The 17,125-nt window shown below is 37.1% G+C and overlaps 4 protein-coding genes across 4 annotated transcripts; 2 read left to right on the top strand and 2 right to left on the bottom strand.

Moving 5' to 3' along the window:
- Positions 1-228: 228 nt before the first annotated feature.
- LOC131793603 (small ribosomal subunit protein bS6m-like) lies at positions 229-2,410 on the bottom strand. The gene is made up of 3 exons (XM_059111029.2): positions 2,276-2,410; positions 1,980-2,119; positions 229-1,116 (listed from the first exon to the last, which is right to left on the bottom strand). Exons 1-3 carry the CDS (start codon positions 2,318-2,320, stop codon positions 933-935), a joined length of 369 nt encoding a protein of 122 aa, XP_058967012.2. The 5' UTR covers positions 2,321-2,410; the 3' UTR covers positions 229-932.
- Positions 2,411-2,463: 53 nt separating this feature from the next.
- On the top strand, positions 2,464-7,583 carry LOC136283553 (3-oxoacyl-[acyl-carrier-protein] reductase FabG-like). Its single transcript, XM_066172581.1, has 10 exons — positions 2,464-2,556; positions 3,135-3,271; positions 3,365-3,457; positions 4,055-4,140; positions 4,696-4,748; positions 4,851-4,891; positions 5,256-5,325; positions 5,836-5,872; positions 6,787-6,850; positions 7,172-7,583. The coding sequence occupies exons 1-10, from the start codon at positions 2,508-2,510 to the stop codon at positions 7,328-7,330; spliced, it is 789 nt and encodes a 262-aa protein (XP_066028678.1). The 5' UTR covers positions 2,464-2,507; the 3' UTR covers positions 7,331-7,583.
- A 1,175-nt stretch (positions 7,584-8,758) lies between these two features.
- LOC131793756 (3-oxoacyl-[acyl-carrier-protein] reductase FabG) lies at positions 8,759-13,820 on the top strand. The gene is made up of 10 exons (XM_059111235.2): positions 8,759-8,817; positions 9,454-9,590; positions 9,902-9,994; positions 10,261-10,346; positions 10,458-10,510; positions 10,652-10,692; positions 11,270-11,339; positions 11,839-11,875; positions 12,063-12,126; positions 12,742-13,820. The coding sequence occupies exons 1-10, from the start codon at positions 8,769-8,771 to the stop codon at positions 12,898-12,900; spliced, it is 789 nt and encodes a 262-aa protein (XP_058967218.2). The 5' UTR covers positions 8,759-8,768; the 3' UTR covers positions 12,901-13,820.
- Positions 13,821-14,753: 933 nt separating this feature from the next.
- Positions 14,754-17,075, bottom strand: LOC131793602 (5-methylcytosine rRNA methyltransferase NSUN4). Its single transcript, XM_059111028.2, has 3 exons — positions 16,951-17,075; positions 15,915-16,418; positions 14,754-15,442 (listed from the first exon to the last, which is right to left on the bottom strand). The coding sequence occupies exons 1-3, from the start codon at positions 17,038-17,040 to the stop codon at positions 14,924-14,926; spliced, it is 1,113 nt and encodes a 370-aa protein (XP_058967011.2). The 5' UTR covers positions 17,041-17,075; the 3' UTR covers positions 14,754-14,923.
- Between the last annotated feature and the right edge of the window lie 50 nt (positions 17,076-17,125).

Below are 17,125 nucleotides of genomic sequence, written 5' to 3'. Positions count from 1 at the left end.
ACCTTTGGCCCGCTTATGGTGAAGTCTTCTTCCTCTTCCTAGTAAAGGAAGTAGCGACAACAGAAGTAGACCACGCGCTGACAATCAACACTTTAAAGCTACGCGTAGGAATGAATATCACGAGTAGAAAAAGTTTTAAAATGCATTAAAATAAAGGAAGGAAGATATTAATGGATTGACTCGTTGAAAGATCAACAAACATAAATCACAAATCATTGAAAATTTCAAGCAAAATTCAGGACTAATTTATTTCCCTGTAAGGATTATACATGTATGACTTATTTTTACGTGTTAGCAAATATCATAACATGAAAAAAGTTTCACATGCTCGTCACTTCATTCAAAGCTTTCTTCAAGGTTTTCTGTATATTCTTTTCAAATATTTAATTCATATCCATATGATGGCAAAACTGATTTCCTACTTGGGTATCACTTAGGAAAGATACAAACAAACCTGCCTTTCACTCCTCAACCCTTTCACTCCTAAAAGTACCAGTAACCAAAAATAAATTTCTTCCTGCAATGTATGTAAATTTTCAAGCTGAAAGGTCACAAAAAGATAGAAAAATATCAACCAAGGAACTATGTCTGATTTTACATCAAATTCTCAGAACTTAAAATTCAAGAAGTGTATGACAGACAGGAAAATGATTTTTTGATATTGGAAGTGAAAGGATTTAGAATCCATACTCTCAAAACAATTGCCTGTTTGGCTATCACTCTTCCCTAACAATTACCCCTTTCAAGCTTACTTCTAAGTCCTTTCTTTAAATTTGACTCATTTTTACAATGAAACACTTCACTGGAATGTCAAAATTTACACCAATCAACAGTACTCCCAAGAATGAATGCAAATTTCAATTAAGAAATGAACACCTGAAGAAACTCCTCTGATATTTGTATGTGAGTGTGTACAACTGCAAATGGTGTAACTATGTGCTGTAAGGAGGTCTGTAACTGTTCCAACATTCTATAGTGTTAAGTGGTTTTTTCTTTGGTTCATAGCAGCTTCTAACTTTCACTAATCTTGGCCGTATGAGGTCTAAGTCTGTTTCCAGCTCACGTTTCAGTTGTTTGACTCCATCTGCTCCCAAGATAAAGTTGATTAAGAAGTATCTGGAAAAACAGAAAGAGGGAGGAATTAAAAGCAGCTAAACAGCTATACTCTAAATACATGTTGGCCCTTTTATGTATAGGGAGTGTTCAAAAGTCAGATTAGTGATGAGAATTTACAAATGTTATATCTTTTAATATGGAGGTGTTTCGAGGACTAGTTTCCTCTCACAAGTGAATGGCTCAAAAGAAAAAGGTATACAAAGTCAAAGTGAAGAAAGTAACATTTGTTGATTTTCTCAGTGGGTGGGGCATTTGAATACAGTTTTTGCCCCAGTTGCTGTAATTTAACAAAAGGGCCTTCAAAATTTCAAATGCCCAAGGGAGTGGGGATTTTGAAGCTTTGAATTGATTAGTGCATTACACAGACCATCTTTAGCTAAGGATAAATCTTTTTCAGTTCCTATAGGAGTTTCAGTTACATAGCTCTTATCAAAACTAAAGGGAACATTAATGTCAGAGAATGTTAACCAAGGTTGTAAGTATGCAAACCAAATGCAACAAGGTCTCACCACCTAATGATCACAGCAAAATAGTGGTACTACTGTACTACTGTGCAAGAAGAGAATATCATTTGCAGCAAGATGCAGCCAGACAGCATTACACATGAGCATGTAATTAACTGCAAGGCAATTATTTCTTTAAGGCTTTTGGCTATTGGAAAGGAAGTACAATTTTATCAAACAATTATTTTCTTCCCAGCGTGCAACTAGGCATTCATATTCAGCTGACATGGTTTCCCTTAACTTTTAAGCCCAACAAACAATATGACTGGTAACAAAAGGAAATTTTTGTAAAGTAGTTAAAACAAACATTCTATAATATGTGAGGTTAGGTTACTACGTAGCACGCTTGACTCTCGTTACCTTCCATGCGTATTCCATTCATGATGCGCTCTCATTCTGTGAGGCAGCTCTTGCTCTCCAAGATTTTCCATTTTCTTAACAACACCTCCTTCATTCATGATGAATAAAGCTGTCCGACGAAGCATGGAAGAAAAACCCTCCTGTCCAAACAAAAAGATTGATCACGCAAATAAGTCCAAGTCTTGACTTGAATTTTAACTTTGGAAAAAACCATCCTATTGTGGTATGGTGCTACAGCTTCCCCAAAAAATTCTAGTCAAAATCATTTTAAGGGTGACTCAGTCATATCCTCTCACCTTTGTTAGGCGTTTGACTATCAAGGCTAGCTCGTACTCTGGCATTTTTTCCCTCAGATGTCAAGAAAAAAAGAGAGAAATACACTTTAAGGTTTACTCCGCCAGATTATTGCATGTTCAGCGACAATATAGTTAGCAAGAGTGATGGCAGGAACGGATGCTCAGCTACCCATTATTAACCCCTCATGTAAGCAGATTGTTGAGTACCGTACACGTCTGATACTCTGCCATTATGTCTGAGCAAGAGAGATCATTTATTGGCAAAGTAGCATTGATAACAGGTACATCCTAAAACTAACTCCGCATGTGTGGAATGATAAACTCTTATAGTTTAATAGTGCTTACATTGGTGAATCATTCACATTCTGCGTACTGCACCAAGGACATTTATAATATTTCACTCCAACCTTACCTGGATCGATGGCGCACGTGACGGCCTCTCGGGGTTGTAAGTTCGAACCCAAGTGAAGTCAAGTCGCGAACTATGGAGGGTATTTTCTTTGAATTTACTATCATAATTATCAAAATTCCGTAATTTGAGGCTCTTATTCCAGGGGAAATGAGAGAGATCCAGGCAAGTTAATATTTCAGTTGAGGTGATACCCAGTCATGGAAGGGGGATGTGATAGGTGTGTCCTGCCCTTCCCTCCCCACTGAAGGGGCTGATGCCAACAAACAAACTGAAATAGATCAATAGGATGGAAGAGTTTGAAAATGAATCGGTTTTGACATAGTGGTTGTCTATCTTATTATATTTGGAAGGTTTTTTTTGAGAAACCATGTTAAGGTCTAATAACTTGATTTTGATGAAATGGTCAGATCAATTTGACGCGTAACTGGTGACTTTTGGTGTGTTCAGGTGGAAGTTCAGGTATTGGTAAAGGAACAGTTCTTTTGTTGTCCAAACTTGGATGCAGTGTAGCTTTTGGAGGAAGAAACAAAGATGAACTTGACAAAGTGGTGGCCAAATGCAAAGAAATTAGAGCTGATGCTCAGGTAACAACTACAGCCTTGATTACCAAGGAGTTGAGTTTGTTGATATAAAAATTGTCATTCTCATGGCTGATGAAATGATATAATTTAATTTAGGTTCTGTCAGTGCAAGGCAATCTAGAGAAAGATGAAGATGTGAAGGCTCTTTTTGAAGCAACCATCAAAGAATTTGGAAAATTGGATATTCTGGTAAGTGTACACGTGTCTTTCTTACTATAATCTCTATGGAAAATTTTATCCCTTTGAACCCTGACATGGGTATCTATATTCTTAATACTGTTCTCTATACATTTCCTATTGTGCTGAAATGGAGAATTTGTTCACCTAGCTATCAAGAGACTCTCTAGTTTTAAATCATTTCCTCCATTCTCATGACCTTTAAGTTTGATTCAGCAGTGATACTGTTAGGAGAAACTAGATGCCAATCAGTCTTAGTGGTTTTTAGGGTTAACTTGTTGATTATAGGAAATACCTGCAGGGTCATTTTTCTTTCTGAACAGGACAAGAAAATAACTTACCACTTGGCATATAGTCTCAAGAGTAGCAATAAATTATTACACTTGTCTAGTGATAGTGGAGTGAGAACAGAAGAGTACTCATCTAGGAAACATCTGATTTGAATGGTATGACGACTGAGTATCAAAGATAACCTGTTATCTATTGACAACTGAGTAACAGATAACCTTTTAAGATAATGGGTGAGTAAAAGATGAGGATAATGATATCTTAAGGCTGCTACTGCCAATTAATAACCTCAGTGATCATAGATGTTTAATCTCTGTACAGGTCAACAATGCTGGGATAGTTATACCCGGGACCATAGAAACGACTACACTGGAAGACTTTGACAAAGTTATGAGAATAAATATGAGGTGATTAGATTCCTTTATTTTCTTCTGCTGAAGCACTTTGGCACCTTACGTATTGTAAGTACACCAGATTTCAGTCAAGTGCAAGGCAAATAAAATGTTAGAAATTTCTGGTCAGGAACTTACTGTTAGTTTGGAATTACTACCAGTAAAAACTTGACAGATTAAAAAAATCAAGAAAATTCAATCATTCTGAGAGGATGCTGTGAAAAACACTTTTTAATGGGTCCTTTTTTCGGAAAAAATAGAACTCATCAAAGAAAATCTTGACAAGTTTCAAGTTCCTGAACCTTGGCTTGTTCCTGTTACCCCTAAAGAAAATCTGGAGAGTTTTTCCCAGCTTTCTTCAGAGGAATTGTGAAACATTGTTAACAATGCTTGAGTGCTCCTGTCTATTAGATCCTGTTCCCACATCCCTTGATGAATAAGTACCCTCCATCACTGAAACAGTTATTAATCTCTTCTCAGTGGTCATGTTCCTAATGCACTTTTCCTTGCTTTGAACATGTGATTGTTTTATCAATGAAGTAAATTGTCGTTTCTTGGCTTAACCTTTAGGGCTGTTTTCTACTTGACATCACTGGCAGTGCCTTACCTCATTCAAACACAAGGTAAAATATTATCTACTGCAATTCTAACTGAAAGTTTTAATAGGTAAATTGGGCACAAAAGTTATGAATGAAATATTCAATGCTTTGCCATTCTTGCTCTAGGTTGCATTGTGAATGTTTCCAGTGTGAATGGCATGAGATCGGTGAGTTCATCAAATTACTGAATAACAGCGAAGAAATTTTTATGCTTTTTTAGATCAGCTTTTTTCACGTGTCTACTGTATTATACCTGGTTTGCATGATTGAAGTCACCCTTGTTGCAAGAACACTCTTTTGATTTACAGAAAAATAATTTCCCCACCATACCATTTTTGCTTCTTGCTTCTTCATGTATGCACAATAGATTTGTATCATTAGTAAAGATGTGGTGTCTTGTTTTTCTGTTTGGGACATGAGGCCTGTTATTGAAAGGCCACACATGAAACAGTGTGTTGTGTGACAAACCCAAGGACTGCTTGAAAAAACCAAAAAACAAGGAATACTGAGTTTTTTTAACTGTCTCTGTAGTTTCCTGGAGTGCTTGCCTACAACATGTCTAAAAGTGCTGTTGATCAATTTACAAGATGTGTTGCACTTGGTGAGAGTGACAAAATAATACCACAACTATTCACAAACCACCCTGTATAACATTATAGCTTTTTTGTGTGTCCTCTGATTTATTTAGGGTCAAACTATTTAACAGGTCTTTTCTTAGTGGTCTCATTAAAAAGACCTTAATGGTCTTGTTAACCTACTGGTAGATATGAACCAAAACATCTCAGTTTGGGTAAATACAAGAATTATGAGTATAGATGGATTCACTGGTATGTCAATACTAATATACATATGGTCTTGTACATGTACCATTCAAGTTATACTTTGCACATTTTGGTCTCCTTATCTCTGAGCTGCATTGTAACTAATTAAAAGACTGAGAGATAACAAATATTAAAAATTATGTAGGGGAACACTCACCTGAAACTTGTAGAAGCAGCAGCATATTACATTTTATCAGCTCACTTAAGACACTATTTTACAGAGGAGCTATCAAGCCTCAGAGTTATTCAGAGCATTTCCTCTAATATTTTAATTGTCATGTTATTTTCAGAACTTGCATCAAAAAACGTTCGATGCAACTCAGTCAAGTAAGTAATTTTTAATTAATAACAGATTAAAATATAATCGAAATGTTATACAAAAACAGGAAAGTAAGAAAACTTTAACTGTCTTTCCCCTTACATAAACTTATCACTCTGTCCCCAACCCCATGTAAGCGGAGTGTGTAATTAAAACAAGTCGTGGAGCAATTTTCAAATGACTCTCTTAGAGCAATTTTTTAATACAGTGTCGAAAGAATCCGGGATTTCTCTGTTTTTGCTTTTCTTTACTATGTGGTCCTGATAACTTGTGCCGCTCTCTGAACCAATCAGATGATGCGAAACTGAAACCAATCACGACTTGGTCGCTCGCAGCTTTCCGCGCTCTAGACTATTTGTTCTGTTTAACTTTGAGTTTTCGTTGGTGTTTAAAGATAATTTCCTTTCTTCCGATTGACCGTTTTCATAACTTTTATTTTGGTTTGATGAAACTCCATCAAGAAGCGCTCTAAGTAATCGGGATTGTATTTGTTTGCTTTACCTTACTCACTGATTGACAAAGAAAATTTTGGCTACTTTCTCAGCCTCACATTTGCCGTGCTTCGAACAGATTGCTTCTTCGTGCCGTGTATTTTCATTGGTTTCTCTTTGGTCGTCATAATTACTTTGGTTTTGACGCGACGAAGCTCAGTTGAATTTTACTCTAACATCTTGCGAGGTTTTTCCCTCTTAGACACAGTAGGTAACGGGTTTCAGAGAATTGTCTATATATTACTATCAAAAAGTCGTGAATGCTTCAACGATCAAATTGTAAAAAGAAAAGAAAAGTATTCCTTAAAAAACAAAAAATAAAAACAGAAAAACTTGCAGAAGAATGGAAGTGATGTTTTCTCTCTAATCTTTGAACTCAATTTAAGCTGTGGTATCTTTATCTGCTGTGATACTTCTGTTTTCATTTGCAGCCCTGGAGTAATAATCACTGAAATTCATAAACGGGGAGGTATGGATGACGAGGCTTACGCAAAGGTAACTTTACCCTCCACTAAAGTTCAAACATTGCGCATAGTACCCGGTCATCTCTAGCGGTGTGGCGAGTTGACCAAAGGTATGGGCGAGTTGGCTAATATGGTTGCTCCCCCTCTGGCCGGAGTAAAATGTTGTTTTGGAGTAGAGAGGGCAGAGAAATTGGAAAATAATAGGAACGGTCTCTTTTTGCTCAGCGTCATAAGCAATTTTGCCGCTGACTATCGTTCCAAAGTCCCAGAGCCAAAAACTAATACGCAAGTATACCGTGGACTTTATGGTCGAATTTGTTTTGTTTTAAAACTTTTTTGTTCTTTTGTGCAGTTTCTAGAACGTTGCAAACAAACTCACGCTTTGGGAAGACCAGGAAATGTGGATGAAGTATCGAGTGTGATTGCTTTCCTTGCATCCAGTGAATCGTCTTTCATGACAGGTGCTTCGTTGCCTGTTGATGGAGGAAGACATGCCATGTGTCCGAGATGAAAGAAATACAAACTGAATGCTCCTGCTTATAAATGAATATTAAAGTTTGTTAAATTTCTTCGGGAGCAAAGGGTGGAAAGTTTGAATAGAAAGATAAGTCTCTGTAATTGTAGCACTATAAGCAGAACCTCACATGATTTACCAATGTCAATGATAAGACATAGTCGCGAGTTTTATTCAAATCGTTTTTCTCTCTGGCATCGACAAAATAAAAATCCAATTATTTATTGCGCATAAGAAACGGCGGTTGTAATTGCAGGGTGCCGGATTTCAGACAGCGAATATTCTTGTTGAAATTAAAGGGTCTTCACTCGTTGATTTCCGCAGTCTTCAAAGGCGCATATATACCCTAGGGACTAGGAAAAGTGTCCCTAGAAAGAAAGGCTCGCCTAAATGACGGTAAAACATACAAATGTTCTTGAAGCATTTTTTCGGGAGGGACCAAAGATGTTTCCACTGTATGACAATGCCTTACGGTTCAGTACGACGCGAGAACAACCTTTAAACATGGGCTTCAGTTGACTGATAAGTTATCGAGGAACATCACAGTCGCCACTAAGTTATCATTTCAACTTCAACTCGTTGCATCATTTGAGTGACGAGAAAATTCCATGACCTTGACCATTTTTTGGCCAGCCAAGTTGTGCGCACATCACAATTGTAAGATTTGTAAACGAATATTTGCGAAGGATCATCAGCTCAAGTGCTTCAATGGGTGCGCCCGGGCGGAGAGCCCTAGGTGCGTTTATGAATTGCTCCTTTAAGTTTGGGAAGTGTAGATCTCTTTCGCATTCACGTTTTCTTGGTAAGTAAATACTGTCTTCCGCTCTCTCTCGACGAAATTGAAAGATAAAAAGACCGGATACACCTTAAGAACCATATCCACCGATAAGTCAGTCAGTTTCCCTTTACTCTTTTCTCGCGAAATCCGTCCCTACATATTACATTAAGGTTGTAGCTAATGCCCAACAAAAAGTTGTTGGATCCTGGTAGTTTGAATAGTATCGTTTAAGTCCTCCATTCTCTTTCAAAAACTTTATAACCAAGAAGATTGCTGAACAACAATTTTAACCTTTTCAAATTTCAAGTAATTTGACTCAAGGTAACAGAGAATTAAATCTTGAGGCAAATGTCGATTTTGGGAATGACACGCAACTCGTTGGGAACACGTCATTGCGTGACAAAAAAAAAATCAGCCAAGGATCCTGTATTGTCATACATTCCACTTCTGCGTATTTATTTTCCATCTTGTTCCTTTGTTTTGTTGTGTTCCTTTTTCAGTTTTCATCATCTTCGTTTTTTATGGTTTCTCACGATCTAAGGTTGTGTTTTTTGGATCTGGTGCATTTTTTTTTTGTTTCGTTCCGCAAACCTTTATTCTCCAGTCCATCCACACTTCTCGATGTAAGAGGGATTCAACAACTGGAAAAAATCCAAAATGGCGGCGGGAGGGATGTCTTTCGCAGGCAAAGTTGCATTAATAACAGGTACATTCTGAGCTTTTAAGTCAAATAAGTATCTACTCCTTCTGTAGTTTTTCTCTCAATCAATCGTCTCCTACGGTGAATTGTAAAGTACAAAACAATCCGCACCGAAATCCTCTTTTCATTGAACAGTGGTGCCTGTGTTGAGGTTTTTAAAGAATCTTGTCGACCTTTACCTTTTAGTTTTTATATCAACGAAAATTTCCCGCCTAGTTATAGTCAATTAATTTTCACAATCACCCAGTCAGATATATAACAATAAATTTAAGTACTTAAATATCTGGTCATGAGGGAAACAATTTTTCGTATTTTTGTTTTCCCGAGAGTCTCGTTGAATAGATAAATGTGAAATTTGCGCAGTGATAATTTTTGCATCAGACTATAATTTTTGTAATTAGTACACTCAATGAGTAGTGCATTTGAAGTAACTGCAGAATACCCTGCCCCTTTGGTCCACCTCATATAAATGTGTCGTGAGGCTTTCAAGAACGAGGCATGTTCTTATTCAATGACATGTAAATGAGTGGCAGGGTATTCTGCAGTTAAGCCGTGCATTTTATGAATAATAAATATTTTTTTCTTGGCAGCTCATCTCTATGACATTATGACATTAATGTGACCACTCTTCTTAAACTCTAGGTGGCAGTTCAGGTATTGGTAGAGCAACAACTTTGCTGTTATCCAAGCTTGGATGCAGTGTGGCATTTGGGGGGAGAAATAAAGCCAACCTTGAAAAAGTAGCAGCTCACTGCCAAGAAGCAAGAAATGATGCTCAGGTAGCTCAACAACAGAAAAAATAGAATGGAATAAATAAGTGAATAAATAGGTGAATAGAAGAACAAAGAAATGAATGTATGTACAGATTGTTGAGAGGGAGAGTTTGTGGACAAAACCATGAAATGAGAGTTGAGCAGATCAGTGGCTATTTTTTCTTCCATCTCCCTGGCAAAATTCTTGTAGTTCTGTATCATTGGGTGGTCGTTTATACATTTAATTTGGTCTCCTTAATTTGATAAAATTTTGGAGTCTCCTTGGTTGAACTGCCTAATTGCTAATTGTTTTCAAATTTAAAAATTTTCAACTTAAGGTTCTTCCAGTGCAAGGTGATTTGGAAACTGATGAAGATGTAAAGACGCTTCTAGGAACCACAATCAAACATTATGGAAAGCTGGATATTTTGGTAAGAAATTGTTTTGTTGTTCTTCTGTAAAGCTTGTTCCAGAGAAAAAATGGTTTCTTTGGTGAATAAAAAGCTTAAAAAATGTGCTCACTTCATTTATCAATCTATGAAAACAGCTTTTGTACAGGTATTTTTTTATGTCTGACTCAGAACTTGGATAATATTTAATACCAGCTATGTCTTAACTGCTGGCTTTTGCATTGTAGAATTTTCTTTCACAAATTTTGATGCAGAGTAACTTATTAATTGCAATGATCCATTTCAAGGTTAACAATGCTGGAATATCTGGTTTGGGAACTATTGAGAACACTTCCTTGGATTTATTTGATCAGATCATGAGAATCAATGTGAGGTATGAGCTTGAAGAAAAATCTTTATTCAATTGTCTTGTCATCAAGGACAGACTTTTTTCAAGCATAATTGGGCTGCTTAATTTCTGTTATTTAATGATTACATTTTCTAGGTCAGTGTTCTATTTAACTTCTCTAGCAGTTCCATTTCTAACACCAACACAAGGTTAGTTGTATCATGTTTTGGATTGTTTTTTTTTTTTTCTGAATAACATCAATCGTGAGGTGCAAGCAAAACCTATTTTTCATATCTCACTACACTCTTCTTGATTTATATGTCATATTTTGAATACTTCTCTAATTACAGGGTGCATTGTTAATGTGTCAAGTGTCAATGGACTGAGGTCGGTAAGTTGTCCATCAGTTTTAACCCTTTAACTCCCATGGGTGACCAAGACAGAATTTCTCCTTACAATATCAATACAATGTCAAGCAGACAAGTGATGAGAATAAAGAAAAATCTTAATTTGATCTTATACCAAATTCTCCAAGCTAATGTCACAGGAACTATATTGTAGACAGTAAGGAGAATTACTAATGAGATTCTGGGAATTTAAGGGTTAATTGTTAATGCTTTTACAATTGTTTGAAAAATATTTTGAACGCTTGAGCAAATACATGCATGTTTAAGCATAGTGGAAATATTGAGTTTCATGTCTTATGTCTTTTTGAAAATCGTAGATCCACCCCAAGGGTGACAGCTCAGTTAGTACTTGCACACCTGCCACTCAAAGTCTAGTTTTGGGTCTGCTACACATGCAATTTGTTTAAGTGTACAGGGACACTTTCAGAACAATAAATAAGCGCTATCATGGATTCTTTTTGCGTGGGTCAGTTATTAATGTTTTATCTTGAATTCTCCAGAACTGCCTCTGTTTCTATTGAAGTTATTTAAATAATCCTGATTCAAGCAGTTCTGTCATAGTTTCCAGGAGTTCTGGCCTACAATATGTCAAAAAGTGCTTTGGATCAACTGACAAGGTGTGTGGCTCTTGGTGAGTTCTTCTATTTATACATTTATTTTATATATGCAAAGAGGTTTTGCATATAACCTGCATTTAGAGGATTCTACACATTAAGTGGACACTTGCTCAAGTACCTCATGCCTACCGCCCACTACCTCCCCTAGATTTACTGTGAAATAAACCTTATTCAGTGGGTAACTCTTTTAAGGAGATGTAACCACCAGATTTAAGCAGCTAACAGGACTAAAATAGATTTGAGCTTCACTTTTATCATATTTCAGTTTTATATTAGAGGTTTTACTACTGATTAGTTGCTCTGTTTTATGTGAGGTTTACATATGAATTAATATAATTACATAATTTTTTTAACTTGTGTTAGAGGTTGCTTAACTTGTGAGAATTTTTTTGTTAAGGAATGTTCTTAACACCCAAGAAGGGGTTTTTATTATTAATGGTGGACGCTGCTCTTAGAAACATTGAGAGAAGTGTCCTGCAATAACTACTGTCTTGTTATTGTTTATTTCATTAGAACTTGCACCAAAGAAGATCCGCTGTAACTCAGTCAAGTAAGTATTGTCATTAAACAAAACAATTTTAGGTGGTAGATCTAGGATGTCAGTTAAAATCAAAGGCAATGCAACAAAAGTTCTTGGAAAAAAGAGGAAACAATAAAAACAAGAATTCTAACCTTAGTAACTTCATTGAGATGCTAGCTTTTTTTTTTTTTTATATATTTCACTTTCCGCTCATCAGCCCTGGTGTTACGATTACTGAATTGCAGAAACGGGGAGGGCTAAACGAAGAAGCTTACCAAAAGGTACGTCATGTGTCGAGTTGCGTCATGAAGGCATTGTGTGCGGGTATATTTCATCCCTCTCTTTACCACTGTTCCACCATTTGGAGATTAGTATTCAATTCATAATGCTCGGTATTTTTTAGAGGATATAAAGCAGTCCCGTCTTTAGAAAGAATGGGGCGTAACTACGCCATTTGAGAAGAAAAGTTACCCAACAAACTGTAGCTCAGCCTGGCTAAAGACTGCTTGTTTCTCTTGTTGGTGTCTTTTCTTCCGATACGAGTATTTTTTTTCCTCGTCACGATGTTAGCTCGCCCTACACCCCGAATGGGAGTCCTTTCGATAGCTGGCAAACCAGAAATGTGCAACTCACACGGGCGTGGCTAACACGAGCGCACGTGCGTCATAACCAAACAACTTGTCGCAAACCTCCATCCATTTTTCGCTCTCCGCCACCATTTTCTTTTCTCTACCCTACTCCCCCCTGTTTACTTACTGAACAACTGGAAAAGGCTATGGTAGTTCCTCCCTCAATGTAAACACCACGAAAAAGTCTTATCTCGCTGATAACGAAATAGTTTTCCGTACATTTGTCTTTGATTCACTTTTACTCTATATCTGTTTTTCCTTGCGCAGTTTTTAGAACGTTCAAAGGAAACTCATGCCTTGGGGCGTCCTGGAAATGCAGAAGAAGTAGCCAATGTGATCGCTTTTCTGGCTTCAAGTGACGCGTCTTTCATAACCGGTGCTACACTGCCTGTGGATGGAGGAAGACATGCGATGTGCCCGCGATAACACATCCTGCGGCTACTCGTTCAAGACATGCGGGTTTGTGGTGGTAGTGGATGCGAATTGAATGCGAAAATGAATGATGAAGGATACTAATATCCGTAATTATATAATTATATGCTTCGTCATGATCATCAAAAAAGACCACTGTTCCAAGTATTTTTCACTTAATGGTGGTCATGGTGCGACTTCGATTACTTGACTTAGATGACAACATCTGGTTTAAATAGGACAACAAGACAGTATAAATCGTTTCCACACGTTGGTTTATGATAATTTTGTGATCGTTAGGGATGATCGAGATGAGATGATCGAGATGAGATGATCGAGATGAGATGATCGAGATGAGATGATCGAGATGAGATGATCGAGATGAGATGATCGAGATGAGATGATCGAGATAAAGAATTTCTCGTTTATCATTCATTGTTCTTTTTTGTTCATGACGTTTCAGTCTCTTATCCTTTTGTCTGTATTTCTTCTCGCAATATCGTTTATTTGACAATCCCTGATGTTCCTCTGTTAAACTAGAGGTCAATAAAATAGTTAGAGAGCCTCAAACAGATATGTTTCTTCTCTGCAAAGAAAAACCGAAAACTGGCTAAAACCTAACGTGGGTCTGGAAGAAATATAATACAACTTACCGAATACTTAACCCTTCTCATTTTAACATCAGTATGCTTTTTTATCCACTCTGTTCAATATACAATTTCCAAGGTGGTGACAAGGAGAGTTTATTAAAAAAATCAAGAGCTTATTTAGTCGGCGATCGTTTCCTTTATTCTCGTTACCTTAATATCTGATTCAGGGGTAAAACTGTAAGGAGAAATTAGATGCTAGTCACCTTAGGAGTCGAAGGGCTAATGTGCCTTGAAGGAAATACATCCGGGACCGTATAGTAGCGACGAGTGCGACACAAATTTTAAAGACAACTGAATAAAGGGGGTAAGTTTCTAAAGATTGTGTGGTTCTGCGCCGTTGGGAGACTATAATAGGGTAATTTTATACTTTATTAGGGTAATTTAGTATTATCCATTTTCTGCATATAAACGCACACACAACCCACAATTCCTCCATTCGCTCTGACGAAGGGCTAACGCTCGAAACTTGAACGTTAAAACTCTTAACGGTGGCCAATTTACGTTATCAACTCAGTTGATAATACTAAGATATCGAGTCAAATGAGTTTGTGTCGGGTTTATTACGTGGGTTACCTAATGAAGAGGATCCACACTATTGGTCAAAAGGCATAGTTGCCTGTACCTATTCTAGAGATATCCCTGTCATCTTCAGATATCTCTATCATGGTCAGTTGTGGTTGTCTGCGGGGACTTTCATTCAGAAATTGTTTGGAAACCTTTCGTTGCTCAAAGAAAGTTACTGCATCATCGTCAGCGTGCGATCGGATTTTGAGCCTTTGTCGGGGAAAATAATTTGTGCCAGTATCAAGTGTTTTTTTTTTAACATTAACACGCAGTTAGTGACGAATTCCTGTTAATTGCTTTGTTTTCAAAACAGTGTAAAACGAATTGTGCACAATAATCAATGAAAATTAAAGCCATCATTACGCAAATAAATAACGCGCATTATACGCAAGTTTGGATTTTTGACAAATCACGGGTAAACTGCGTTTTAAAAAGAAAGGATACGAAAAATTGTGGTTTACAAGAAGCAGTATAACACACGAGGAATTGCGTTCTTTCCCTGATGCTTCGCAGGATTAGAACAAGGCCTGGATGAAAGATTTCTATGGAGGCCAGTGGATTCTTACAGAGAACTTGCAAGAAAAGAATGGAATAAATTACCTAAAGTTGGGACTTTTTATTTGTGGCTATTTATGCAAAAAAAAAAAAAAAAAAAAAAAAAGATTCACGTTCTCTTCTATCAATCGGGTAGATAAAAGATCTTAATTCGTCATATTATGGCGTTTGATACGCTCAATGATATTGAATTTGTATTTCAAATCATCGTGTACACTTCTCTAGAGTTACACATTTGAACCCACTTAAAAAAAAGTATCTGATATGGTTTAGAATCGCTCAGATTCGATAGCCAGTCGTTGAAGTTTACAAAAATACATCGGACCCCAATTCTTAGACTTGGAAGGGACGACAAGTACCCCGTGTTTGGTCGTTCTGTATTCAAACATTTTCGCAAACGAATTATTTGCAAACTGCGAGTCCACAACTTCAACTTTGAGCTGCTTGTTTTCTGAACATTTTGATAAAACCTCATCTATGACCCCGTCATTTTCTATCGGCGACATGGAGCAAGTAGAATAAACCACTATACCGCCAGGAACAACTGTTTGTAACGCAGACATAAGAAGCTTCTTCTGTATGTTAGCGTTTGCTGTAGAGTGTTTTTCTGACCAAAAACTAAACTCAAAGTTTGTGTGCAAGTTATGTCGCTCAGCAGAACATGGTACATCAAGTAATACCCTGTCAAACGTGTTTGGTTCGTACTCGCCGTACTTGAAACCTGTCAAGCTCCTGACATGCACCAAGTCTTTAGTTTTGGAGATCTTTGGTATGTAGTCTTTAATTACCTAACCAAGAAGATCAGAAAGAAAAATAATACATAAACCTTTTCAGGGACGAATCCTGGAATTTTTGAGCTTTTAAGCTTTAATTTAGAAAACACATTTTTTTTTACCATAGCCTAAATAAGCTGAGAAATGTTTCAAGACAAGTAAATTTAAATACTTCATATTGAGTAGTAACATGCAATCCAGTTGTTGCTAGAATTTTGGCGTCTGACAAGAAGTTAATAAAACCCACAGCTCCTATGTAGGAGTGGGGAAGGCCACACCCCAGGACCCTCCCTCTCGATCTACCAATTTTTTTTTCATAAAGAATTCATTTTAAATCTATTCAAACAGTCTTTCAAATTAGAAAAACCTAATTATAACGATTTTCTGTGGATGAATGGCCACAATACAATATTGTTGTCTGACACATTTGAGAAGCATGCTTCTTAAACAAATCACCATGGTTACCTCAGAGGTTAATCACTCCTACCTTAATAAGATTTGCCCTTCTCTGGTTTGCAATTTCACTGGCAATAATACAACCTCTTATTGAAAGAAACTGTGATATCAGGACACTTTTACCTCCAGGAGCAGCACACATATCAAGCACTGTATTGTCTGGACAAATGTCAAGAGCTAAAACAGGTAGGAGAGATGAAGCATCCAGAAGATAGTAATCAAAAAATCCATTGCTTGTCCCTCCTTGCTTGGGAAATCTAACACTTTCCTCAGAACTTGGAAAGTAACAGGACAACGTAAGTTGACTTTGCTCATCTTCACTAAGGGTGCTTGTAAAAGGTTCTACACTTTGAGGCTGTGCTGCCACCAAAGAGAGTTTTTCCTGCACTTCTTCAACTGCAGAAAACTTGTTGACCACTGCACAGTGCTGGATTGGTAATTTAAGTGACTCAAAAATCATAGGCCACTTCTCACCAAACTGGTCAGCATAAAAGGTTTCAAAATTTTCCAAAGAAGAAGCTTTTTTCCTTTGCATCTAAAACAAAGGATAAGATATTAGAAATAAAGATCCCTGTTATACCTATTTAAAGAGCTGAAAGCCCAATAGGTTCGGTTTCTGCTGTTTTCTCAAGTTTAATGTTCCATCCTTGCGAGAAAAAATGATTGTGACTTGGGGGGGGTGGTGGGGGTTGAGTGCGGGCTCATTTTCCGAACAGCAGCTGGTAATCAAGTCTAAAAGCCTGATGACAATTTGTCAATCAGCTCTTCCATACTCAATACTCTGGGGGGATTGGTGACTAGCAAGCCTTAGCTCGAAGAACGTTGGTTGTCTTTGGGCCTCGCAGTTTTTAAAAACACATTTCTATGTTAGAGCCTCTCTTAGGTCTGTGAAAATGTGATCATGTGCAAAATTTTACCTCTTGATCTATGATGGTTGACTTGAAAAAGGCCATGAATTTACACTTTGATCGTGAATATATCGAAGCCGCAGTAAGTGAATAAGATCAATAATAACCAGTTACCCAAGGCAACGTTTTCAGTTATGATTAAAACTGCATACATCTTACCTTCCATGACTTCTTCTTGTAATATCTTTTATTAAAAGTAGATAGAACATGGCGATAGAAACTATTTTGTAACAAGATTCGTGAAAACATGGTGACAATAGCAGAAAGAATCTTTCAAGGCGTTCTTTGATTACATGGATGTCGGAGAAGTACTGCGTACAAGTATTAAGATTAA

This window comes from Pocillopora verrucosa, chromosome 9 (genome assembly GCF_036669915.1).
Source record: "Pocillopora verrucosa isolate sample1 chromosome 9, ASM3666991v2, whole genome shotgun sequence".
Taxonomy (NCBI): domain Eukaryota; kingdom Metazoa; phylum Cnidaria; class Anthozoa; order Scleractinia; family Pocilloporidae; genus Pocillopora; species Pocillopora verrucosa.
This window is presented reverse-complemented; position numbering and strand designations above follow the sequence as displayed.